Below are 26,092 nucleotides of genomic sequence, written 5' to 3'. Positions count from 1 at the left end.
CGCTAGAAACCATACCTCTAGAAGCAGCCCTAGACTTTCTAGAAAAACAGAGAATAATATGTTTTGTTTTTTAAAGAACTCTTCCATTGGTTGCTTCTTTATTCCCCGCCTGTTTCTGCGTTAACTGAAAACCTTACACAGCTGTTCCTAAGCACAGCTGTTCCTAAGCACAGCACCCCAGGTCTTCTTGGACACCAACTCCCAGCATCCCTCACCAGTATAGCCAATATTCACTTATGATGGGAACTGTAGTCCACAGGAACAGAAGGAGAGCTGTGCTGGATCAGACCAAAGGTCCACCTAGCCCAGCATTCTGTTCACACTGTGCCCAACCAGGTATGAGCCAGGAACCCACAAGTAGGGCAAGAGTACAACACCACCTTCCAACATCTGAGGACCCAAAGTTTGGGGAACTGTTTGGTAAAGCTCTGTCTAGTTATAATACTAGATGTTGAAATACTATGCACTTACCTTGAAAGCAAGTCCCATTGTATTCAATGAGACTTATTACTGAATAAACATGCACTTTACACTTGCAAATATAAGTCTTTAATATCATTATTAATTTAAATAACCTGTAATCATATCCAGCCTCGCAGATATGATTACAGCATCCTGTGTGAAACTAAATATCTCACATCCAGTATCAAGGGAGGGTTGTTCTTGTTTTAAATTGATTTCAGAATATATACTACCACCCACATCTCGAAGCTCTCCCTTTTATTAAAGGAACAGCTGGTTTAAGAGCAGTCCTCTGTACGTTTGACTCCAAGCTGCGTGGGTGGGTGGCGGAGGGAGGAGAGGGGTGAAATGGAGGGGCTAGGTCGATTTTGATGCGGGGATGGGGTAAGTGGGGTTGCCTCTTTGCAGAAGAAAGGCTGTTAGGGCTCGCTTACAGTAGGTAAAATACAAGGAGGTTGACGTGTTGTGTAAAACGAAAGGGAAACGCCTCCAACTCAAAGTACACAGGAGACACATATATTAGCATATTAACAATTAGAGGAGAACAAGGAAGTACTTTTGCAGCAGTGTCAGGATGGCCGAGTGGTCTAAGGCGCCAGACTCAAGGTTCTACCTTTCCCTCTCCTGGGTGTTCTGGTCTCCGAATGGAGGCGTGGGTTCAAATCCCACTTCTGACACATTCTTTTAGAGATTCGTTTTTCGTTGTCTCTCTGTAGTCATTGAATGTCTAAAAGCACATGGAAAGGCTCGGTGCTTTATTTACTTCTTTTTCTAGGCAGGATTTGGGCACTGAGGCGGTAATCCCATTGAGAATAATAAACCCCACTGAACACACACTGGGGCTGAGTTCGGACGACACGCTAATCAACTGGGGGGTGGGTTGGGGGGGAATAGGAACAGGATGGGAAACAACTGTTGATTAGCGTGTCCTCCGAACTCAGCCTGGAACTTACTTCCGAGTAAGTATGGCTAGCATTTGCGCTGGAAAGCGCATGATCGCGGCTTGCCCTTTCGTTCTTCATATGCACCTCGTCCTGGTTCTTCTGTGCAGTAGGTCAGGGAAGAGGGGAATTGTTGGGAGCAAAAACGGATTGCGTTTTATTTTAAAACTTGAACGTATTAGATCATTCCCATATATCACATTTTAGTTGATAATATTTTCCACTTCCCCCGTAAAGCCACGTGGGTTTCGCTGGCAAATGCAGCATGCATGCCTTATTTAAAAAGCCATACAAAGAAGCTGTGATCATGTTAAGGAGTAGAGAGCAGTAAACCAAAACGAAACCAACAAACCAAACCATTTTCTTATAGACGGTTTACGATTCGTACTTTTTATCATATGACCACAAAAAAAGAACCGTTTCCCTCGTATTCTAATACAGCGTTTCTCAACTGGGGGCCATATGGCCCCCAGGCCCCCCCCCCCCAGGATGTTCCAAGGGGGCCACAGGTGAAAATCTTGTAAATGGGGGGCCACTGCACGAGACTAGGGGGCCACAGAGGTTTCAAAACTTGGTTTCAAAAAAACCATCAGGGCGCTTGCATGAGTCTCTACAGATTGTAATAAAATCAGTAAATTACATTAAATCAAATGCACTTCAAGACCACCTGTTTCGACAGCTTTGCGAGGACAATAACGAAGATTTCACACGCTTATTATTGCATACAAAAGTCTGTTGGCTGTCCAAAGTTGCTTTGTGGGACTCAGTTGCGACATTTTTCAGAGACAAGGAAATGGAAGAAAAGATAACCTCTGCTAAATGTGATATGTTTTACCTGTGTGATGTCTTCGAAAAGCTCAGTTTGTTAAACAAACAACTACAGGACAAGAATTGTGACCTTTTTTCAAGCAAGATTATTACAGGGTTTCTTGGAAAAGTCAACCTGTATGCCACCAATATTGGACGTCGAGAATTCGCCCAGTTTTCCTCTTTGGCAGCAGTTAGTGATGAATTGAAAGATGATGAAATAATTGTGTATGTGGATCATTTGAAGCAGCTTTATAATGATATGGAAGTTTGTTTCCATGATCTGCTGGACATGGATATTCCGGCCTGGGTAGTTGATCCATTTGCTGTGAATGCTGCTGACGTTGATGTTTCTTTGCAAGAAGCGCTCATAGAGCTACAGAGGGACATAGCAGCCAAATTAACTTTCAGTCAAGAAAAACACCATTTTTGGATAAAGAGTACAATATCTAAAAAGTTTCCATAGCTTTGGGATAAAGTAAAATTGTTTTTCATGGCATTTTCTACTTCGTATTTGGTAGAAACAGATTTCAGTCGTGTGAATTATTTACTCAGCCTAACGCGGAATCGCCTTAACATAATGGACAGAGGTGATCTTCGGTTATCCCTCACAGCAATAGAACCGGATATAAAAAAGCTTGTTTCTGGTCATCAAGCACAAGGGTCACATTGATCGAGAAATACTTAAAGGATACATTTTTATGTAATTGTATTTTGTATAAATTATAAAAATTATAAATAAAACATGTCCTATTTACAAACAAAACATTTAAATAGCTAGCTTTCTACTGGTAGGATAGGGGGGCCACAGGAAGGAAACAAAGTCGGAAGGAGGCCACGGTCAGAAAAAGGTTGAGAAACACTGGTCTAATAGGTGCCTTGTGACCTGGGTTTGATTCCCAGTCTGGGAAATATCCGTCTCTTACTTATTTTTCTCTTTTCTTTTCTGTTTTAAAGATGGGTGGGGATCTTAGGATGGGCCATATATCTGTCCTCCGTAGCAATTCCTCCATTCTTCAAGACCGGTTCCTTCTGAGCTTCTGACCTCTAGGAGGGAATCTACACGTCGTTGTGAGGGCGCTTGCATGCGCCCCCAGTGCGCCCCCAAAACGACTGTGTGGTCGTGCCCTGAAGAGACGGAGGAGGAGGCGGCTGGGGAATCCGGCCACATCCTTGCTGCCGCCGCCCACCTCCCCGCCGGCTTTCTGCTGCCGGCGAAAGAGCCAGCTGGGTCGGAGAGCTTCTTCCGCTCTCCCCCCCGCCTTCTTCCGCCGAGCTCTCCAACCCGGCCGGCCCTGAAGAGATGGAGGAAGAGGCGGAGGAGGAGGAGGCTGGGGAATCCGGCCGCGTCCTTGCTGCCGCTGCCCACCTCCCCACCGGCTGGGTCGGAGAGCTCAGCGGAAGAAGGTGGGCAGAGAGCGGAAGAAGCTCTCCGACCCGGCTGGCTCTTCCGCCGGCAGCAGGAGGCCAGCGGGGAGGTGGGCAGCGGCGGCAGGACGCGGCCAGATTCCCCAGCCGCTTCCTCCTCCGCCTCTTCCTCCGTCTCTTCAGGGCACGACCACACAGTCGTTTTGGGGGCACACTGGGGGCGCATGCAAGCGCCCTCACAACGACGTGTAGATTCCCTCCAGCTGTGGGATACAGTGAATAAGGTCTGATCCAGCAGAACTCTTTTCTCGTGTTTTTACAAATGACGTGCTACATTCTCCAAGAGGGAAATAAATGTTTAACTTTATTCCTGGAAGCTCATTTTTCTGACTTGCTGTAAGAAAAACTGTTTAGCTGTTTAACGTTTGTACGTTCGATATTTTGTTCTGGTTTTATTATTTTGTATTGTGCATATTTTTGTGAACCGCTCAGAGATCTTCAGCTTCTGGGTGGTATAGAAATGAAAATTAAAATAAGAAGAATGACATCAGGATGAAGTATCACTCCGAACTGTGGGTTTTATTGTGGGAATTAGATAACTTCTGGGGAAATCAGAGCTGTATTCTTTCTATTGCCAGTCATCCCAGTGCTTTACACATGTTCTTGCACTGGACATTTAAATGGTAAAGTTATTCCTCACCAACTAATAGCAAGAGGAGGGGAGAAGCGGCAGTCAGGAAGTTACACTGTGTTGGAAATACATCAGTATCACTTAATGCAAAGTGAGATGTTTATATAAATGCATGAGAACATAAGAAGAGCCATGCTGGATCAGACCAAGGCTCATCTATTCCAGCATTCTCTTCACACAGGCCAACAAGCTGCTCACGGGAAGCCCACAAGCAGGACATGAGTGCAACAGCATATGCCCTCCCATGTTCCCCAGCAACTCATCTACATAGGCTTACTGCCTCTGATACCGGAGGCAGTATATAGCCATGAGGACTAGTAGCCATCAATAGCCTTTTTCTCCAGGAATTTTTCTAATCCCCTTGTAAAGCCATCCAAATTGGTGACTATCACCACATTTTGTGGCAGTGAATTCCGTAGTTTGACTATGTGCTCTGTGGGCTGAAAACAGCAAAATGAAATTTAATAGGGATAAATGCCAAGTTCTACACCTAAGAAAAAGAGATCAAATCCACAGTTATAAGATGCGGAATATTTGGCTCAGCAATACTACAAGCAAGAAGGAACTGTTGTAGATCAAAAACTGAATATGAGTCAACAGTGTGATGAGGCTGCAAAAAAAGCAAATGCTATTTGGGGCTGCATTAATAGAAGTATAGTCTCCAAATCATGTGAGGTACTGGTTCCTCTCTATTCGGCACTGGTTAGGCCTCATCTTGAGTATTGCATCCGGTTCTGGGCACCACACTTCACGAAGGACGCAGACAAGCTGGAGCGTGTTCAGAAGAGGGCAACCAGGATGATCAGGGGGTCTGGAAACAAAGCCCTATGAGGAGAGACTGAGACAACTGGGCATGTTTATCCTGGAGAAGACTGAGGGGAGACATGATAGCACTCTTCAAATACTTAAAAGGTTGTCACACAGGAGGGTGTGATCTCTTCACAATCATCCCAGAGTACAGGACATGGAATAATGGGCTCAATTTACAGGAAGCCAGATTCCGGCTGGACATCAGGAAAAACTTCCTGACTGTAAGAGAAGTATGGCAATGAAACCAATGACCTAGGGAGGTCGTGGGCTCTCCCACACTAGAGGCATTTAAGAGGCAGCTGGACAGCCATCTTTCAGATATGCTAAGGTGGGTTCCTGCATTCAGCAGGAGGTTGGACTCCATGGCCTTATAGGCCCCTTCCAACGCTTCTATGAATCTATGTTTCTATCTGTCCTGAAACTCCCACCAATCAGCTTCATGGTATGACCCTGGGTTTTAGTATTATGAGAGAAGAAGAAACATGTCTCCCTCTCCACATTCACCACACCATGCATAATGTGGTACTCCTCTGTCATGTCTTTCCTTACCCACCATTTTTCAAGGCTAAACAAATGCAGATGAAGATAGCATCATTCAAGGTTGTTACAGATATGGTAACATTTCATTAATTCTAAGCAGTATTTCCTGCTTAGCCTAGCATTCAGGGGGACATCTTCATCTTATGCATCGTTACCTGCCTTTTCTCAACAGGGCTTACTTCCAGGTATGCATGTGTTGCAGACCTCCGGTTACTAGGTATGTAACTAGATCTATACAACAGGGCAAGATTAACACAAATTTATAAATAAAGAAAAGACAAGTACAGAAATTGATTAATAAAGAAAGGGAAGTAAATACATATAACAATGAAGCCAGAATAAACAAATGCTTCCAGTGTTTAAATATATTTTCAACAAACAGTAATACTTATATCACAGTCAGTCTGTTGAGGGTCTGACTGTCTCTCCTTCCTTCTTCAGAAAACACAATCCCCAAAATTCCTGCTTTCCACTCCAATCAGGCCTGACATGAAACACAGGGGCTGTCTAAACATAGTCTTTGCCCTGTGTTGGCTCCAAATCGACACTGTGCCGGTTATATGATGCAGCCGCCAGTTTGAAGCCACTGCGGAGCAAAGAGGCAAAAGAAAAAAGTTGGGGACTTGCCCTGACTTTTCCTGCAGGAGTGAGGTCAGCACGGCTCTTCTGCCTCCTGTCCTCATTCCGGAGCTGCTCTGGGGGTGTTCCTGGACGGAAACAACCTTGGATTGGTTGCCAGAAGCCGGGGCAGGGGGTGGGCCCAGTGAGCCTAATGGATGCTGGAAACCCTGCACCAGTGGCGGCTCCAGGGGGCGGCGGAGGAGGGCAAGCGCCCCCCCCCCCCAAACAAGGAGCTTGCCACCCCAGTTGCTACCCCAGTTTTAGGACTCCTGTTATAATTGCCTGCATTCTGGGATGGTCGAGAAGCCAGTGGCAGTAGAGACGAGGATTTGATCCAGTTCCAGAGCCAGTTCCAGGGTGCTTGGTCAGCTCACTGCTGGGTGACTGCTTGGGCGGAGGCTTTGAGGCCTCGTTGTCGTGGTGATTAATTATCTGGAAGACTGGGGGGGGGCTTGTTGTTTTAGAAAGAGGTGGGGCAGGGTGGGAAGGTTAGGAAGGAGCTACTTAGCAAGGGTGAAGAGGAGAGTGAGCACGTGCCAGGCAGGCCAGGCTAAGCAGCCTCGGTGAGCAGAGACACTGCCGGTGCCTGTTTTGCTTGCTCCTTTTCCAGTGGGAGCAAAATCCAACTGAAGAGGAGGAAGGAACAAGGAAGAGATAAGGAGCAACCAGCCCAGGCCCCAGGTTGCTGCCTCTGCTTTCCCCACAGCTGCCAACTGCACCCTGTTTAAGTATGTTTTAAAAGATTCTCCTTTTCTTTAAGTTACTGATATCATTTCATTCCCTTAAGACAGTCTGCTGACGATCTAGCCTTCCATTTATATTATTGCTCTCCCTTATAAAAAACACTTCCTAATATTGTTTGTCAGGAAAATGCTCAATACACTATTCCAATCTTCTGCACTGAGGAACATTTTATTTACCCCACTTTTGCCTTTTTGTGAATTGAATCTGGTTCGTAGAATATTTCTGTGCTGGTTGCAAAAAATATTTTGGGGTTTTTTAATATTCAGCACATTGTCGTTATGTTGGGGGTTTTTTTGGGGGGGGGGGGTTGCATGTTGCTTTTTGCTAGCAGCCTGTTTTGCCCAGTGTATAATAGTTTTGCTAAAGTTTTACTGTTTGCTGTTTAACCTTTTCCTGTCTGGCCAGCTCAGTCTGAGTGGGGTGGGGGCAGGCAGCTTCAAGAACATCACTATCATCTTCCTCCCTGCATGATCTTATTGCTATTTTTTGTAATGTTTCTTGCTGATGGTGGTTGCTGATCTCCTTTGTTCATTTCTGGGTGGGTAGGGGATTATTTCCCTCAGCAAAAATACTTTTGTTTTAACAAAAACCATTCCCATCAGAGCCCAATAGATTCATGAAAAAATATTTTCATGGGGTTGTGACAATAGGGAATGCATGTAACTCTGGTGCCATGTCATATAAAAATCTATTTGGGCTTGTTGTGTGTGTGTGTGATTTTCAGATTGAGAAATTCGTGTGTGTGTTTCGGCCTAGAATCCATTTTGTTTTGCTGTATAATTCATCTCAATTATATTGTGAACACGTGGTTTAAAAAAATAATGTCTTTGCTTTTCGTGGTGCAAGTTAATATATATTCGTGGCTAAATTCCTCCTGTTTGATGGAGTACATTTTCCCCCTTTAAACATGTGATTATGTAACCCAAACTCTCTCACTTGCAGTCATTGGCTCCTATTTAGCTGCTGCCTCAGTTTATGTGTGAAATGGTTTTCTTGGTCTCCCATCTGCATTTAATTTAAATGTTGGAGAAGTAGGTTTGTCTATAAATGCCTTTCTCTGTGCTGTGACGTACCCTGGATAAATTGTGTGCATGTGTGTTTAAGACACTTTTTTTAAGCCTGCTCTCTGTTGGCTCTGGGAACTTAAGTGTGCTGCAATTATGCAACCCAAACTCACTCTCTTGCAATAATTGACTCTTATTTGCCTCCTGTCTCAGTTTGCCTGTGTGTGAAATGGGCTTCTTCCTTCCCTACCTCCCCTTACTTCAATAAGTGGGCTCTGCCACAAACTGCTTTCTCTGTGTTATCCTAGAGAGGTTTCTAGGAGGGTAGTGACCCCCTTGGCTCTGTCTCCAGTGAACCCACTTTTTGCCCCACCAATTTGGGTTAGGTAACTGTGGTTTGGGATGAGGGCCGTCATAACTGCATCACACTTAAAACTCCTAATGGCCAAAACTTATTCTTGGCAGTTCTCCAAACTATACTCCAGCACCAGCAGCCAGCCAGCTAGAAGAACACTGGTTATTCCATGGATCTCTTCCTTTTTTACTCATTACAGTTGGCCAGGAAAAATGAGAGGGGGAGGAAAAAATGAATCCACGTTAACCTTATCCACGTCTTCCTTTTTTCTCCTCAGAGAATTAAGACAGGAATGGGGGCAGAGAATTCACTCACAGTGCAAGAGTAAATTGTGAGAATTTGCTCACAATGTTTACTCATCAATTAATCTCACCATATTCAATGCCTCTTATTTCTTTAATTACATGTTACAAAGGCAATGGATTGTAATAAAAAAACTCAGCTTCATCAAGAGCATCATCTTAAAAAACATTGTCTTTTAGATCTTAGACTACTACTTCACAAGCCAAGCAAAACTCAGGAAAAAGTCTGATGTTACAGAAATACAGAGCTCCTTGGAAAGACTTAACTGAACCAGAACTTGACTAGGAGGAGGAATTATGTGGCAGTAGTAGTGAGTCTGATATTTCTGAAATAGATAATTCTGAAGACGAAAGTGTTTCAGAGTTTCCAGATGCTTGTTTAGGGATTGAGTTAATGCCTCCCTTTGTAAAAAAAAAAAAAGTTACCTGGTCCAAGTGACATTGCACAGTCTCAAGAAGAAAGTCCAATTCAGACAGTGTTAAAAAGTTATCCATCAATAAAATATGGCCAATCGTCATGGAGACATTTCAACCCAACATGGTACAAATGCTATTCTTGGTTAGAATACAGTGTAATACAAAACGCTGTGTTTTGCTTTGTTTGTCGCCATTTCTCTGGAAATACAGAGAATACAGTCCAATACAGAATCGGACTGTATTGCTGAATTGTATTGCTGAAAATCCATTTACTCACAAAGTGTACAACAACTGGAATAAAGCTACTGGACTGAAGCTGCATAACAGAAGTGCAGTCAACAAAGCCCCATGATTTTCTGATTAACAAACTAGCTAAAAGTGGGCTAGATGGAACAACTATTAGGTAGATTCACAGTTGGCTACGGAATCAGACTCAAAGAGTGCTTATCAATGGAAACTTCTCAAACTGGGGGGAGGTAACGAGTGGGGTACCGCAGGGCTCAGTCCTTGGCCCAGTGCTCTTCAACTTTTTTATTAATGATTTGGATGAGGAGGTACAGCGAACACTTATCAATTTGCAGATGACACAAAATTGGGTGGGATAGCTAACACCCTGGAAGACAGAAACAAACTTCAAAGTGATCATGCTGGGCTGAAAACAACAAAATGAAATTTAATAGGGATAAATGCCAAGTTCTACATTTAAAAAAACAACTAAATCAATATATGTTTTATTTCAGATTTTATGTTTAGGATGGCAGTTATAGTGTGAGATATACCATTATTTTTCTTTGGAGACCTTAATATGTGGGGCACAGCCCGCCCGCCTAGAAATGTACTTTGCCCCTGCTGTGCCCCCCCCCTGATTTTTTTTTCTAGTGCCACCACTGCCCTGCACTGCCTCGCTCCATCAAGATTGCTCGCTGCTACCCCCTAGCAGTGATACTGTGGGGTTTGGCAGTGGGGCGGTGCCGTGAAGGCAGCCCCACAGGTTTTTTTGTTGTTGTTGTTGTTTGTTCTTTCAGCAATGGATACTTTTTCTGTTAACAGCAAGACTATAAGAAGTGCCCTGCTGGATCAGACCAATATGCGGCAGGGCCTTGCTATTTACTGTTTTACTCTGTACAGCACCATGTACATTGATGGTGCTATATAAATAAATAAATAATAATAATAATAATAATAATAATAATAATAATAATAATAGTCCAGCACTCTGTTCTCACAGTGGCCAACCAGCTGTCAGCCAGGGACCAACAAAGCAGGACATGGTGCAACAGGAACTGCTTCTTTCTCTGTTAAGTCTTTTACTCTGTCTTCTGCTACCTCAAGTACTTATTCTCTACTTCTTCATCTGTTTTCTTTGTCTCTTGACGACTTCCTTTAGCTTCCCTCTCTGTCAGCCATGACTCCCTCCTTTTCTCCTCTTCTTTCACTCCCTCCCTCATATCAACGACCCACATTCTTTTTCTGTTACCTGAGCAACTTGCTCCCTTCCCCCACCCCCTGCTGAATCTATTTGATGCTTTCAGCTCCTTCTAGACATGCATTAGATTGCAGCCTTATTTATTCAATTTTCTATTCTTGGCTTTTCCTCTGCAATATCTTTTTCATACATTCCTTTGGTTATTACGAAAATGTTTTACAGGATAACCATTTCCACCTTTCCCTCTTCTGGGATCAGAGTAAACCTGGATGGAACTACTTGCATCAAAATTCCTTTGCTCAGTTCCCTCTTAAACCTGCTCTTGTCGTTGTTTTGCTTGCACTCAGAACTTCAAACAATAAACAGAAATAGCAGTGCAAATCAACATATATTGGGGCAGGGAGATTAGTAATTCTGCTTCTGAAATATTTGCCTAGGTTGCAGACAAGGAAAAGCTGTATAGCAGGGGTGGAGAACCTGCAGCTCTCCAGATTTTGTTGAACTCCAACCCCATCAACCCGCACTGCAAAACCAGATACCAGGTGTGGGGAGAGTGCATTAAACTGCTGGTGTGATGGAGCTCCTAGTCTTTGGTTCACTTAGCTATCCCTTCCTATGTTCTTACAGGTAAGCAAAAAACTTATGGCAGGTTCAGATAGCTGTGTACCTTAAAATAAGCTCAGTTACAATGCCTTATAAGTTCCCAACTATTCTGCTAATGGAAGCAGTTAGGCCAGGAAACCCTGTGGAGCAGATTTTCAGAAGATGTGGAAAGCTCCAGGAAGGAGGAGAGAGGGAGAAAGTCCTGTTGTGCTAGCAGATTTACGCTACCATAATGTTGGATTTAACCTTCCTTGTGTCCTATCCACCCCATATCACTCTAAACCAAGGGTGGGCAACTTGTGGTCCTCCAGATGTTGTTGGACTGCAACTCCCATTAGCCCTAGCCAGCATAGCCAATGGACAGGAATGATGAGAGTTGCAGTCCAACAACATCTGGAGAGCTACAAGTTGCTCGTCCCTGCTCTAAGTAGACAATCAAATGTCCAAGGAAGGATTAGGGAAGTAGAAAAGGGATGGACATGGGAAAGGAATTAAAGATCTGGGTATTTAGGTTAGGTTGTTGGGTGTCATGGTGGCACTAGGTGGAAATCTTCATTTAGGAGGTACACAATTTCTACACTTGTAGAATTTTGTAGTAATGAAGGAAGGAATGCTGCACAAGATGTGATGATAGCCACCCACTGGCTTAGATAGCATCCAGCGCAGAGCAGGTACAGTGGCCACCTCCGTTGCTCCTTCCGCTCTATATTTTCACTTGACAGGTTTTTTTGCCCATCTTGCTGAAATGTTGAGGAAGAGGAGTGGAGGAGGCTGGAGAGGCCCAGGATAGCTCATATCCCGGCCTTTCCAGGCTCCTCCCCTCCCTGCCCACCGGAATGCTGCCTTTACTCCATCGCTGAGGTCCAGTTCCCAGCTTCAGAGAGGCAGCCTGGCATGGCTCTTTCAGTGCCAACTGCGAAAGGGAGGGGGCAGAGCATAGATTCCCAGATCCAAAGTATCCTGTAGCCCCCCAAAAGCTATCTAGGGGCCAGAAGGTAGTTTCCCCCACGATCAGAAAATCATGGACAACTATGACTAATAGCCTAATGAAACCTCCGTATTAAGAGGCAGTATATCTGAGTGTTAGATGCTGGAGAGAGATGTCAGGGCAGGGCTGTAACCTTCATGTCCTGCTTGTGGACTTTCCAGATGAGTAAATGCAAGCAACACAGCCTATTGAAGTATTTCCGTTTCTTTGTTCATTCCTTCATGCATAATTAGAATGGGAGGAGAAGTTGAAAGAGTAATAGAGGAGGTTATGGAATGACAGCACACTTCACTGTCTTTCCTGTTCTTTTAAAAAGTGTTTTGAGCAGATTGTTTAGCAAATGAAAAACTCCGTCCAAGCGTCATCATCCACGTTCCTAAGGCCGAGGATATGGGTATCTTCTGTAAGTAACATTCTGTCTAATCAAGTATCACTGGGATTGTTGATTGCATTTTTATCTTATTCAAGATATTTCCAATGGAAATCTATTTCCAGTCTTCAGAAGGGGTTACTGCTTAGGGAGTCTGGTTTGTTTGTTTTTAACATAATAATTGCATGTGCTTCTGAAACTTTTCAAAGGTTTGAAAGCTTCAAGTAGCTGTGGAAATTGTCAGCTTTAGCCTACAGCACAGCTTTGGGTTAAGGATTGTAGAAGAATAAAAATATTTTAGGTGAGGACAAGATGAGGAAGTGGTCACGATTGAGGCCGCAAGCTCCAATTGTTATAAAGCTTTAGTTTTTTATTTGTTGGAAGCCAATTAGTCATTCAGGCAAATTTTAACCACTGAGGCTGAAAATCGTTTGAGTCGCAGGTTATTTTGGCCCTGCTATGTTACTGTAAGTCAGCGGTTCTCAACCTGTGGGTCGGGACCCCTTTGAGGTCGAATGACCCTTTCACAGGGGTCGCCTAAGACCATCGGAAAACACATATTTCCGATAGTTTAGGAAACTGTATTGACTGAATTATGTCATGTATCATCTTTTGTATTATTAAAGCTATTGTTATGTATTATTTTCATTAGCAAACCATCCCATGACAATGGATCGTGTAGAGAAGAACGAAAATAATTTTATGGTTGGGGTCACCACAACATGAGGAACTGTATTAAAGGGTCGCGGCATTAGGAAGGTTGAGAACCACTGCTGTAAGTGGTAATGTAAAAACAAATATTAAAGGTGGTAGCTTTGGATAGTCACACTTCCTTTAATGATGACAAAAGGTACCTATTAAATGACTAAAAGGCAGGTGTTTGGCCAATGAAATATTTTAATTGATGGCTATTAATATGAATTTATATATTCATTCAAAAACAATTATAATAATTACAGCATCCCCAGTCGTGGATGTTGCTGGATTTAGGGGATACAAATGGAGATGTAAAAATAATGTACAAGTTCATTCTTAACTCAGATATCCTCCTCCTCCTCATCATACCTAATGCAGATGAGATGCTGTACAAAAATAAAATGAATGGGAAACCCGCTTGCAATCTCAGGCCTTAGCTAGACCTACCTGAAAGTCCGGGGCAGAGGAAGGGAGACCTCATGTAGTGAATAATGCGAGATCTTACCCCTGTTTACATGCAAGGCGTGACAACCTCAAGAAGAAAGGCGTCGCACCCGCCATTTTTTTTAATTTTTAAAGGGACAGCTGCACACAAGTGCTCAAGCAACACACAGTTAAAAAAAAAAAATTGATTTCCCTGCAACCCCCAACCTAGCCTTGATGGGCACAGCGCTCCATCCGGCTCCGCGCGATTACTCACACGGAGCTGGGTCGAGCCGCGACAACGAGCCACACCTTCCGCGTTCCCGGGCTCAGCCCAGGACCACGGAAAAACAGGCCCAAAGTGTAGGGCTGTATCCCGGGACCAGGGAGGGATGATCCTTCCCTGATACCGAGATCCCCTGTGCGTCATGTAGACGCACAGGAACGATCCCGGGATTCGCCCCGGGATAAAGGCTGGTCTAGCTAAGGCCTCTTAGGCCTTATAAATGAATAAAACTTAGGTTTTAAGTTTTTATTTAGTTATTTTATTTACAGCATTTATATGCCACTCCACATCTAAACAGATTCCGGAGCGGTAAACAATAAAAGATAAAATAATAAAAAGATAAAAGAAATAAAATGCTATATTAAAAATGTTATTTTCCAAAACACAATAGCAACAAAACTGGCTGGTTAGTCAAGGAAGACTTCTTTGAATGCAGCTGTTTTCAGGGGGGAAATTGTGAGCTTCTTCAAAGAGTAAATTTTGGTGTGCAGAACATTGCTTGTGCTCTGAACTGTTGTCTGTGGAGTAATTGAGGATTTTGTTCTTCTGCAAATCCCATTCTTTCCAATGGACACTGTGCAGGGAAATGTCCTGGTGGGTTGTGCCTATTTGTTAGGACACGTCTGCACATTTCTCAGGTTGCTCTCAGCTTGTTTGAACATCTTGGATGTCATACAGCACCTATGGTCATTTTTCATTCTAATTGTGTATGAAGTTAAGGTAGGGTGACCATATTTTGGAAACCAAAAAGGAGAACAACATGGTTGCCCCCAAGGGGGCATGTCCAGTACCAAGGGGGCGTGCCCACCCGAACATAGCCTTGGTCACATGTCTGATTTTACTGCACACATTTAAGACAAATCTGTTCTACATTTTTTTTTACATTTTTATACATAACATCTTAATGTTAAAATCACTGAAATAAAGAACAAGTGAGAGATTCAATGTATCTGAAATTAACTTCACTCACTCCTACTTTTGTAGGTTTTGCTGTACTTTGAAGCTTTTGCTATACTCTGTGTGTTACATTCTCCCCTTCCCTCAAATATCTTTTCTAACTGTGCCTTCATTCATTGCAAGCTGCTGTTGTTGTTAACAGGGTTTGCTACTGCCCCCAGATCTGTTTCAAATTTGGTACGGCTAAAGCTCTACCTAAAAGCTTTCATGGTGCCAACTTTCAGCTCTTTATCTTTAAAAATGACAGTTTAAAAAATAATAATTTTAAAACCTCATTTTTTAAAAAATTCCTAAAAAATCAATGGATGAACAGATCTATTTCAAATTTGGCATGTCTAAAGCTCTACCTAAATCCTTTCATGGTGCAAAGTTTCATCTCTTTATCTTTAAAAATGTTGATTTAAAAAATAATAATTTTAAAACCTCAATTTTTAAAAAATTCCTTAAAGATCAATGGATGAACGGATATGTTTCAAATTTGGTGTGACTAAAGCCCTTCCTAAGAGCTATCATTGTGCCAAGTTTCATGTCTTTATCTTAAAAAATGACGGAGTTATAAGCATTTTTAATTCCCATTACAGCTGCTCTTTGAAAAAAAATCCGGATTTCCCCTCCCCCTCCTGGATTTGCCACCAAAAAAACGGACAAATCCTGGCAAATCCGGTTATATGGTCACCCTAAGGGAAAGGGAGTATTAGAGTCATCAGTGCATTCCACGTTGTGGAAGAATTTATGTTTCCTTCAATCATTGCTGATGCTTCCTGTTTTCTACTTCCCATGCTTCTATTTTCTTGTCTTAGTCTATTTCCTCAGTCTAGTCAGCACTCTAACCACTAGACCACACTGGCGCTCATAGAATGTAGCTGTACTATACATGAAACCACATACTGCGACTTCATGCTGCAAAGGATAAAGAATATTTAGCATTCTAGCTCAAAATGAGTTCTGATTTCATTCAGCAGGGCAGCTAGATTATTAATGGGGACTGGCTGATATGATCATATTATGCCAATACTTTGCCATCTGCACTGGCTGCGAGTCCATTTCCAAGCCCAATTCAAAGTACTGTTTTTAACCTTTAAAAGCCTAAACAATTTGCGTGCAGGTTACCTGCAGGAGTTTCTTCTCCCATATTTATTTACCTAGGACTAAAGTCATAATCTGAGGCTCTTCTCCAGGGACTCCAACCAAATAAGGCAAAGCAAGAGAGAGGGCCTTCTCAGTGGTGCAACCTTGGTGGATTTAACCATCAAAGGCTTTGTTAAAAAGCGATGTTTTAACTTGGCGCCAAAATGAGGCCAGCAATGGCACCAGTCAGGCCTCCAAGGGGAGGGCATTCCACAGCTTGGGGTGCCACGACGGAGAAAGCCCTTTCCCATGTCCCACCATAGTGTATATCTCGCATTGGTGAGACGTGGATCAGGGCTCCCCCAACAGATCTAAAATCTCAGACAAGCATATATAGGGAGAGGCGCTCCCTCAAGTATCGAGATCCCAAGCCGTTTAGGGCTTTAAATGTCACCAGGTGAAAAACGTTTTATTTTAGGAATTATTTTAGTGCTTCAGGGGACTGTTTTTCAATATTTGTACTATTTTATCCTTTCAGGTATCTTTACTATTGGATTTTTTTTATGAGTTTATCTTGTCACCCGACTTTGTATTATTATTATTATTATTATTATTATTATTATTATTATTATTCCTTTCTATTTTTATGTCTTTAGCTTGTACACCGCCCAGAGAACTTGGTTTATGGGCAGTTTAAAAATGCAATAAAATTAGGGTGACCCTATGAAAAGGAGGACAGGACTCCTGTATCTTTAACAGTTGTATTGAAAAGGAAATTTCAGCAGATGTCATTTGTATATATGGAGAACCTGGTGAAATTCCCTCTTCATCACAACATTTAAAGCTGCAGGAGCTAGACTAGAGTGACCAGATTTAAAAGAGGGCAGGCCACCTGCAGCTTTAACTGTTGTGATGAAGAGGGAATTTCACCAGGTTCCCCATATATACAAATGACACCTGCTGAAATTCCCTTTTCTATGCAACTGTTAAAGATACAGGAGCCCTGTCCTCCTTTTCATATGGTCACCCTAATAAAATAAATAATTACATGCTGGCAGGGAAACATACACTGTAATGACATTAGGCCATGACGTTAAAGGATTACAACATTTTGTAACATGCTGTTTATCCTACCTATTGGGTATGCCTACTCCATGCCTATACCCCGGGGTAGTCCTTGGATCATCCCTGTGTATCCACATACGTCCAGGATATCAGTCACTAAAGAAAACCCGACCTTTCCGTGGTTCCGGGACCATCCCGCGAAGCGTGGGCCATGTGGCCTCTGCTCCTGGGTTGTCCCATCCTCTCCGTGAGTAGGGGGACACTTGAAATGGGCACGGAGCTGTACGGCAGCAGTCTGTGCCCATCAGGGGTGGGGAGCGGGGCCGGTTTTCATTTTTTTATCTTTTGCAGTGGAGCGCCAGTGCACTCCTCTTGTTGTTTCTATAAAAAAAAACTGGCAGCAGCAACGTCTTTCCAGGACATTGCACAGTTGTCAAGATACTCAGGGAGGATTGTGGAAGCTGATAAGTCTGCGATTCTCCCGCTACACCCTTGTGGTGTGGACATGCCCATTATCTCCCAAGGGAGAATGTAGTTATGTTTTACTTTTTTATTTGGTTCTTTCCTGAGTCTACGACTAAATCATCCCTGAGGATCCTGGACAAAAAAAAACCTGTTTAGAAATAGGATTGGTCCCAGATGTTCCCCATCATTTCTTTAGGCAAGAAATATGTTTATATTTTGTTGAACCTTAATTTTTGGTGGCCATCTATTAGTTTATGACCCTGTTTAAATGACATGCTAAGCCACGGTGGTTCAGCATTTTGAGGTAAACGTTATGGCTTAGCTTATCATGTAAACCATGCCTAACACTGGTGGCTACATAACCATGGTGGTTTAAACGCATTTGCTGCATTGGGGGCCTCATCTAGGATGGCCATATGAAAAGGAGGACAGGGCTGCTGTATCTTTAACAGTTGCATAGAAAAGGGAATTTCAGCAGGTGTCATATGCATGTAGCATCTGGTGAAATTCCTTCTTCATCACAACAGTTAAAGCTGCAGGACCTATACTACAATGATACAAAAGAGGGCAGGGCTCCTGCAGCTTTAAGTGTTGTGATGAAGAGGGAATTTCACCAGGTGCTTCATGCATAGAAATGAAGCACCTGCTGAAATTCCGTTTTCTATACAACTGTTAAAGATACAGGAGCCCTGTCCTCGTTTCCATATGGTCACCCTATTAATCACGGCTTAGCATGTTGTCTGAACAGGCTCATAATGAGCAATTACAATCTAAAAAGATAGAACACACAAGGAATCTTCTCTCCTCCGGGCTCATCCTGCTGGAATGGCGAACTAGAATTGCATGAGATGAGCTTACAGATAAAGTTGTTATCGCACCAATGCCCTGCCTGATTCCTGGAATTTTATGGGGTGTGACTGTCCAGGTGATGTCTTCCTCCACTCATAACTCTCCCGTGTTTCCTCACAGCTTTTTCCGTCTTTTTTTTTTCTAAGTCTGGAAAATCTGCTAAGGAGCAAAAGAATAGCTGCACAATGCTTTCTAACTGTGAGTGCTACAAGCCCTCCAGGTGGAAACACCCTAGGTCTGCCCCCTCTATCACCACCCCTGTTGTGTTCAACAAGTTGTAAGGTGAACATCTGGAGTGGGGAGCCTAATTTATGTAGGCTCTCCATGTAATTTAGAGGCCTTATCTAGCACAGTTTCCCCCACTCTAACATGGGATTCGGGTTGTGTGGGGAATTTAGGGTGACCCTATAAAAAGGAGGACAGGGCTCCTGAATCTTTAATAGTTGTATTGAAAAGGAAATGTCAGTAGGTGTCATTTGTATATATGGGGAACCTGGTGAAATTTCCTCTTCATCACAACAGTTAAAGCTGCAGGAGCCCTTCCCTCTTTTAAAATGGTCACTCTAGTATAGCTCCTGCAGCTTTAACCGTTGTGATGGAGAGAATTTTATCAGGTGATGCATGCATAAAAATGATATCTTCTGAAATTCCCTTTTCAATACAACTGTTAAAGATACAGGAGCCCTGTCCTTTTCATAGGGTCACCCTAGGGAATTAGAATGCCCAAGTAGGACTCTGGGAGTAAGAAAGGAGGAGAAATTAGTTCAGTTTGCATTTCAACTCAAATTTACCTAATTTCGCACTTTCAGACCAATATGCAATCCAAAACTAAGCTATCCTTCGTCATTTGCATGTCTCCGGATTTTGTAATTCAATTCTCAAATTAAAAATGCACACAAAAAAGCAAATATTGAGTGAAAATCTTTTATTAAAAAATTAAAAAAACATATTAAGCAAATTGTTTGTACAAAATGTGTACATTAAGTAAAAAAAAGTATGTATTAGGAAAAATGTGCACAAAAGTACATACGAATTTTTGTGCATATGAATGGGTTTGTTTGTTTGCTTGTTTTAAAAAAATCATAATGCTTTGAATGAACTGAAATTAAGATTGGAAAAATAAGAAACTAGGAGAATTCAAAGTGGACAACTTCATCCATCCCTACTTGGGAGTCAAAGATCAGGAGACAGATTAGAGAGCAGAATGGCAGATTACAAGGAGAGAGACTATGAACCAGGGTGTGATGAATCTAAAAGGAAGAGGAAGGAAGTCATTAATAACCATTTGGAGGAACTATGTTAGCATTTTGCAGAATGCCATTTATCTTAGATTTAATTGAATTCAATTGCAATCTTTCTGTTTGTGAGTCTCTGAGAAATTATGCCTCGTAATTAACATATTTCTAGAAAAGCAATTGATGTTTGGCAAATCTGCTTGTGAAATCACTAAGACGCTGTCCCGGGGTATGTCTTCACAGGGTATAAACACCATCATGGCTGTGAAGTTACACTTCTTAGTTGACACAACGCTGCCGCCAATTTGTAGCCACATCATGGATTTCTTCATGTAGTTGCGCATTTTATTTATTTATTTACATTTATATACCTTTATATGACGCCCCATAGCCAAAGCTCTCTGGGCGGTTTACAAAAGTTCAAAACAGTGAACATTAAAACAGATATACAAAATTTAAAACCACTAAAAGTATAAAAACAACAACATCCATTTAAAATCCAGTTTCCCAGTCATACCAATTATGACAGGCCTTTTTGATGCAGCATGCAAATCTTGCTTGAACCTCAGGGTCAGGCTGACCTGAGCATTAGGCAGAGTGAGACAGGCATGCTCAGGCAGCAAATTTTGGCTTCTTTTCCAGAGCAGCATTTGGCAACATCCCGCTACGCTTCTTCTCAGAATGGCTGAATCAACAGAAGTAGTTACAGTGCTTTGCTTCAAGTGCACGTCCACATTTAAGGCACTGCTGGGGTGTGGCAGGAGAGAGGAAGTGTCAGCTCATAATGCCCATGGCAGTCAGCTGCCGTCAAGAGCAGCCCCAGCTTTCGCCTGGGATTGTTGGCATCTTTTACAAAGGGAGTCAAGAGTCAAGTGAACCTGTGGAGCCCATCAGTCTGGTACGCTTGCTTGCTTGTACACTCACCTCAATCAATGCATGGAGGTGGGATATATCCCACGGAGCCATTTATCTTCAAAGCCTGTCAAAGTCCCTGCCAAGAAGTGAGGAAGTGAGCAAACTCCAAGCATGACCCCCAGGATTGCTCTGCCTGTACTTTCCTCTTTCTCTTCTGCCATCTCACTGGCCAAACAGCAGTACTACTCAACGCTGATCCAGTCAAATGCTAGGCATCCTCAGCGGCTCTTTGCGTCCTTCAATTCTCTTCTGAAGCCTAATCCGCCATCTCTCCCCGCCTCTCTGTCTGCTAACAACTTTGCCTCTTTTTTCAATGCTAAAATCCAAACTATCCGCTCTGATCTGGCCAGCTCTGCTCCTCTTCCAGTTCCTGTTCCTCATCTGTCAGCTCCTCCTGCAAATTTCTCTGCGTTTCCTTCGGTCTCTGCGGATGAACTGTCTACAATACTGCGCTCTTCGAAGCCTTCCACTTGTTCTCGTGATCCGATTCCTTCTCGCGTCTTTATTAATCTTATTCCTGCTATCCTCCCTTCCTTGCTACATATTATTAATCTTTCTCTGTCCTCTGGTTCATTTCCTTCTGCTTTTAAACATGCTACAGTCTCTCCCATTCTCAAGAAACCTACTCTTGATAGGCTATCTCTGTCTAACTACCGACCTGTCTCTTTGTTGCCGTTTGTTTCAAAGATCCTGGAGCGTGCGGTCTACTCTCGCTGTCTTGACTTTCTTTCTAGTAACTCTGCTTTGGATCCATTTCAATCTGGATTCCGTCCTCTGCATTCCACCGAAACAGCCCTTACTAAGATCACCAATGATCTCCTTACTGCCAAGTCTAAAGGCCATTATTCCGTTCTTATTCTCCTTGATCTAACTGCAGCCTTTGACACGGTTGATCATGATCTTCTCTTAGATTCCCTTCATGACCTTGGATTTTGTGGCTCTGTCTATAACTGGTTTGCCTCCTATCTAGCGGGTCGCTCTTTCAGCGTGTTGACTAATGGCAGCTCGTCTTCCTCCTTTCCCCTTTCAGTAGGGGTTCCGCAAGGCTCGGTGCTTGGCCCGTTGTTGTTTTCCTTATACATGTTGCCCTTGGGCAAGCTTATTCAATCTCATGGTCTCCAATATCATCTGTACGCCGATGATACACAACTATATCTGTCATCTCCGGAACTTTCTCCTGATGTTCACGATCGTATCTCGGCATGTCTTTCAGATATCTCAGCTTGGCTGCTTCATCGTCGCTTGAAGCTTAACATGGCAAAGACTGAATTGCTTGTTTTTCCTCCTAAACCTTCTCCTCATCTCTCATTCTCTCTTACTGTCAATGATGTTACGCTTACTCCGGTCAAGGAAGCTCGTAGCCTTGGCTTTATCTTCGACTCCTCGCTCTCCTTTATTCCTCATATTGAGGCAGTAGCTAAATCTTGTCGATTTTTCCTGTATAATATTGCCAGGATTCGATCATTTTTGTCTGTCTCTTCTGCCAAGACGCTTGTTCATGCACTGGTTATTTCACGGTTGGACTACTGCAACCTTCTTCTCTCTGGCCTTCCTTCTTCTCACATCAGCCCGTTGGTTTCTGTTCACCACTCTGCCGCAAAGATCATCTTCTTAGCACGCCGCTCCGACCATGTTACTCCGCTTCTGAAATCTCTTCATTGGCTTCCAATTCACTTCAGAATCCTATATAAACTTCTCCTGTTAACCTTCAAAGCTTTTCACGGTCTAGCTCCTTCCTATCTCTCCTCTCTCATCTCACACTATTGCCCCGCTCGTGCTCTTCGCTCCTCTGATGCCATGTTTCTCGCCTGCCCAAGGGCCTCTACTTCCCTTGCTCGGCTTCGTCCATTTTCGTCTGCTGCCCCTTACGCCTGGAACGCTCTTCCAGAACATTTGAGAACTACAAGTTCAACCACAGCTTTTAAAGCTCAACTAAAAACTTTTCTTTTTCCTAAAGCTTTTAAAACTTGATGTTGTGCAGACTTCTACTGTTACTTTCTACTGTTAGTTTTTCCCTACCCTGTGCCTGCTTACCCTTCCCTGTACCTGTTGGCATTCTCTTCCCCTCCTTATTGTTTTACTATGATTTTATTAGATTGTAAGCCTATGCGGCAGAGTCTTGCTATTTACTGTTTTACTCTGTACAGCACCATGTACATTGATGGTGCTATATAAATAAATAATAATAATAATAATAATAATGTGTATCTCTTGCTTCTCTGGGTGCATCTTCTGTGATCAGAATCCATGACTTTCCTCTTCAGTCTCTTTCTCTAGCCCCAGTTCCCTCTTTCCTTCTCTACCCCCCAAGTGTTGATGTTGTTGTTACATTTATACCCCATCTTCCCCCCCTTTGAGGAACCCAAGGTGGTGTACATAATCCTCCTCCTCTCCATTTTATCCTCACAGCAACAACCCTGTGGGGTAGGTTGGGCTGAGAGTCTGTGACTGGCCCAAAGTCACCCAGTGGGTTTCCATGGCCGAGTGGGGACTAGAACCTCCTGACTCCCAGTCCAACGCTCTAGCCACTACACCACACTGTTTGACTCTTGCTGCCTTCTTCCCTTTCATCCCAGTCTTCCCCTTTCTAGCCTTTCTTTTTATGATCTGTCCCCTACCCCTTATCATCCAGTCAGCTGCTCTGTAAAAAGAATAAAAGAGTGGAAACCCAACTTATACCAAGATTCTAGTCTGTTTTAGTGCCTATAGCTGTTGGCTGGAATTATTATTATTATTATTATTATTATTATTATTATTATTATTTCTTCTATGGTTGTAAGCCACCTGCCCTGAAAGGCAGTCTAGAAACATTTTAAATTAATATATATATATATATATATATATATATATATATATATATATAGTACATGCTGATGATGAGTGGTGGGTGATCGACAAATGGAACACATGTCTGTATGCCGATGGATGGTATGAGTGTGTGTGTTTTATTGTATTTTAAATATATTGTAATATATTGCCCCTGTTCAGATGCCACACTAAGCTATGGTGGTTAAACATTTTGAGCTAAACATAATGGCTTAGTGTGTCATGTGAACCATTCCTAACCAAGGTGGCTATGCAACCATGGTTTAAACATGTTCACTAACCATTTGCTGCAAAAGCTTTAGTGGCCTAACCATGGCTTGGCAATCAAGCCATCAGTCAATCAATGTGAATGGTGCTAAAGTGAATTGGAGTGAGTATGGACAAGAGAAATCCACAAGATGTAGACAAATAGGAAAACACATGCAGGCCTGATAAATATTTTCTTTGTGTGTGTTGTGTCCAGTTCTCTTCTCGTTGCTGTTTTTTGCCACACTGCAAAGCTGCATTGGTGATTCCTTCCCTCTGGAAAAGTGCTTCAAAGAGGCTGATTATGAGGAATTTCTAGAGATAGCCAGAAATGGCCTAAAGAAGACATCCCAGCCAAGGCGTGTAGTGATCGTGGGCGCAGGAGTGTCAGGGCTCAGCGCAGCCTATGCTCTCACAGAAGCTGGGCACGAGGTAAATCACTGACATCTCTCTCTCTCTCTCTCTCTCTTTTTGGTGCCAAGTCTTAACTTGGCACCGAAATAAGGCCAGCACTGGTGCCAGTTGGGCCTCCAAGGGGAGGACATTCCACAGCCGGGGTGCCACAACAGTGAAAGCCTTCTCCCATGTCCCACCATAGCATATGTCTTGCATTGGTGCGACACAGAAGAGGGCTCCTCCAACAGATCTCAAGTCTTGGGCCACCATATATAGGGAGAGGCACTCCCTCAAGTATCAAGGTCCCAAGCCATTTAGGGCTTTAAAAGTCATTACCAACACCTTGAATTCCAACCGGAAGCATATAGGCAGCCAGTGCAATTCCTTTAAGACCTGTGTTATATGGTCTTTGTGGGATGTGCAGGTCAGCAGTCTAGGTGCTGCATTTTGCACTAGCTGCAACTTCCAAGTGGTTTTCAAATGCAACCCCATGTAGAGTGCATTGCAGTAGTCTAATCAGGAAGTTACCAGTGCATGCACTACTAGGTTGTCCCTGTCCAGGATAGGCTGTAGCTGGTGGATCAGCCGAAGCTGACCCCAAGTATTCCGGGCCATGGAGTCCACCTGGGCCTCCAGTGACAAGGATGGATCTAGGATTACCCTCAAGCTACGCACCTGCTCCTTCAAAGGGAGTACAACCCCATCCAGAACAGGTTGCTTACCCAATTCCCAGACTCGGGAACCACCAATCCACAGTCTTCCGTCTTATCAGGATTCACCTTTGGTTTATTGGCCTTCATCCAGCCCATTACAGCCTCCAGGCACTGGTCCAGCACTTGCACCACCCCAGCTGACTCTAACGACAAGGAGAAGTAGAGCTAGAGAGATAGAGCTGAGTATCATCAGCATACTGATGGCACCCAACACTCCATCTCAATATGGGCTATCTCCTCTGGGAGAGGCGCTCCAGTTTCTGCTTCAGCATGGCTGTTGCTCTTTGTCCCATGGCTTCTTCAGTACTCTGCCACTGAGCTATAGCCCATCCCTAAGATATCAAGAAACAAACCCTAAGCCATGGATGGCAATTAAAAATTTCTTTATAATGGGGTGGTGGTAGGTGAGGCTTAAAGCAAAATAGATGCAACCTTTATCAAGATCAAGGCACAATCCTGGCTGGAGCATGTTGGGAGTTGTAGGCCTTCTTTTTCTGTCTAAATGTCCATAGGTTTGCACCTTCAATGAATGAAAGCAATGAAGAGCCTGAGACTGAAAAAGAGAGGAATCATTTCTGACCAAATTCTCCCAAACAGCAGATGAGATGGCAAGCATTCCCTTCAGGCAGCAGACTGAGAATTGCCTCTTCGGGCTGCAGATGAGAGACCTTATGACTTAGATCCATACTACTGCTTTATGGCAGAATTGAAGTGCACTGATAACTGTTGGAGCACAATCCACATTCCATATCCTGCTTTCATAGTGTTATATCCTGCCTTCTATTCCACATTCGTAATGATTTGACACAAGGTGTAGATCTGCCTCCTGTACAAAACAATTCCACGCACACAGAAAATCAGAGTGTCAGGGGGATGTGCTAGCTAGGCTAGAAACGTTCTCCCTGGGTTTTTTTTTAATGTGCAAGGAATATTTTTGCACAGTGTCAAATTCCATCTTGTGAGTCCTCGCCCCTCCTGTCATTTCGCAACTGCTGTTTGGGAAAGCTAGACCTAAGGGAGGAGGTAAGGAGCGGCCAGCAGCTGTCATACAAAAAAAATTAGTCCCCTATATATCAGCCTCGAGAAAGGGAAGGTCCTGCGCAGGTAAACAGTCCTGTCCTATAGATGCCAAATGCATCCCATTGAGAAGAAGGCTGTCTTCCCCCCTCCTTCCAAATGAAGGAGTTCAACGTGGCAACTGAGTGAGAAATTCTTGGTGTGAAGTAAGAGATGTCCCGTTTGTCTCAAGGTGACCATTCTTGAAGCCAGCGAGTGCGTGGGAGGACGGGTCCAGACCTATCGCAATGAGAGAGAAGGCTGGTATGCAAATCTGGGGGCCATGCGTTTGCCTGAGAGCCACAAGTAAGATGTCGTCATGTGCTTCTCTGATCTCCTTGTATATATATAAAAATTCTTGCTTGTGTATTAACTGCTCTTCAACAACTGCTGCATTGCAGGGCACAGTGTACTGTGTGGGATACACAGTACTCTTGCCAGTACTCT

General features: G+C 43.3%; 1 protein-coding gene and 1 non-coding gene across 2 annotated transcripts in view; both read left to right on the top strand.

Moving 5' to 3' along the window:
- The first annotated feature begins 1,030 nt into the window (after positions 1 to 1,030).
- TRNAL-CAA (transfer RNA leucine (anticodon CAA)) lies at positions 1,031 to 1,139 on the top strand. Its single transcript has 2 exons — positions 1,031 to 1,068; positions 1,094 to 1,139. It is a non-coding gene; the product is annotated as a tRNA-Leu (tRNA).
- Positions 1,140 to 2,196: 1,057 nt separating this feature from the next.
- Positions 2,197 to 26,092, top strand: part of LOC134395481 (L-amino-acid oxidase-like) — a 34,388-nt gene continuing 10,492 nt past the window's right edge. Inside the window, exons 1-3 of the mRNA XM_063121644.1 lie at positions 2,197 to 2,650; positions 23,698 to 23,912; positions 25,839 to 25,951. Of these exons, the coding sequence (XP_062977714.1) occupies positions 2,197 to 2,650; positions 23,698 to 23,912; positions 25,839 to 25,951 (782 nt within the window). The remainder of the gene's footprint in view (positions 2,651 to 23,697; positions 23,913 to 25,838; positions 25,952 to 26,092) is intronic.

Source organism: Elgaria multicarinata, chromosome 3 (assembly GCF_023053635.1).
Source record: "Elgaria multicarinata webbii isolate HBS135686 ecotype San Diego chromosome 3, rElgMul1.1.pri, whole genome shotgun sequence".
In the NCBI taxonomy this organism is placed as follows: Eukaryota; Metazoa; Chordata; class Lepidosauria; order Squamata; family Anguidae; genus Elgaria; species Elgaria multicarinata.
The sequence above is the reverse complement of the archived record's forward strand: the minus strand, read 5'-3'. Positions and strand labels throughout refer to the sequence as shown.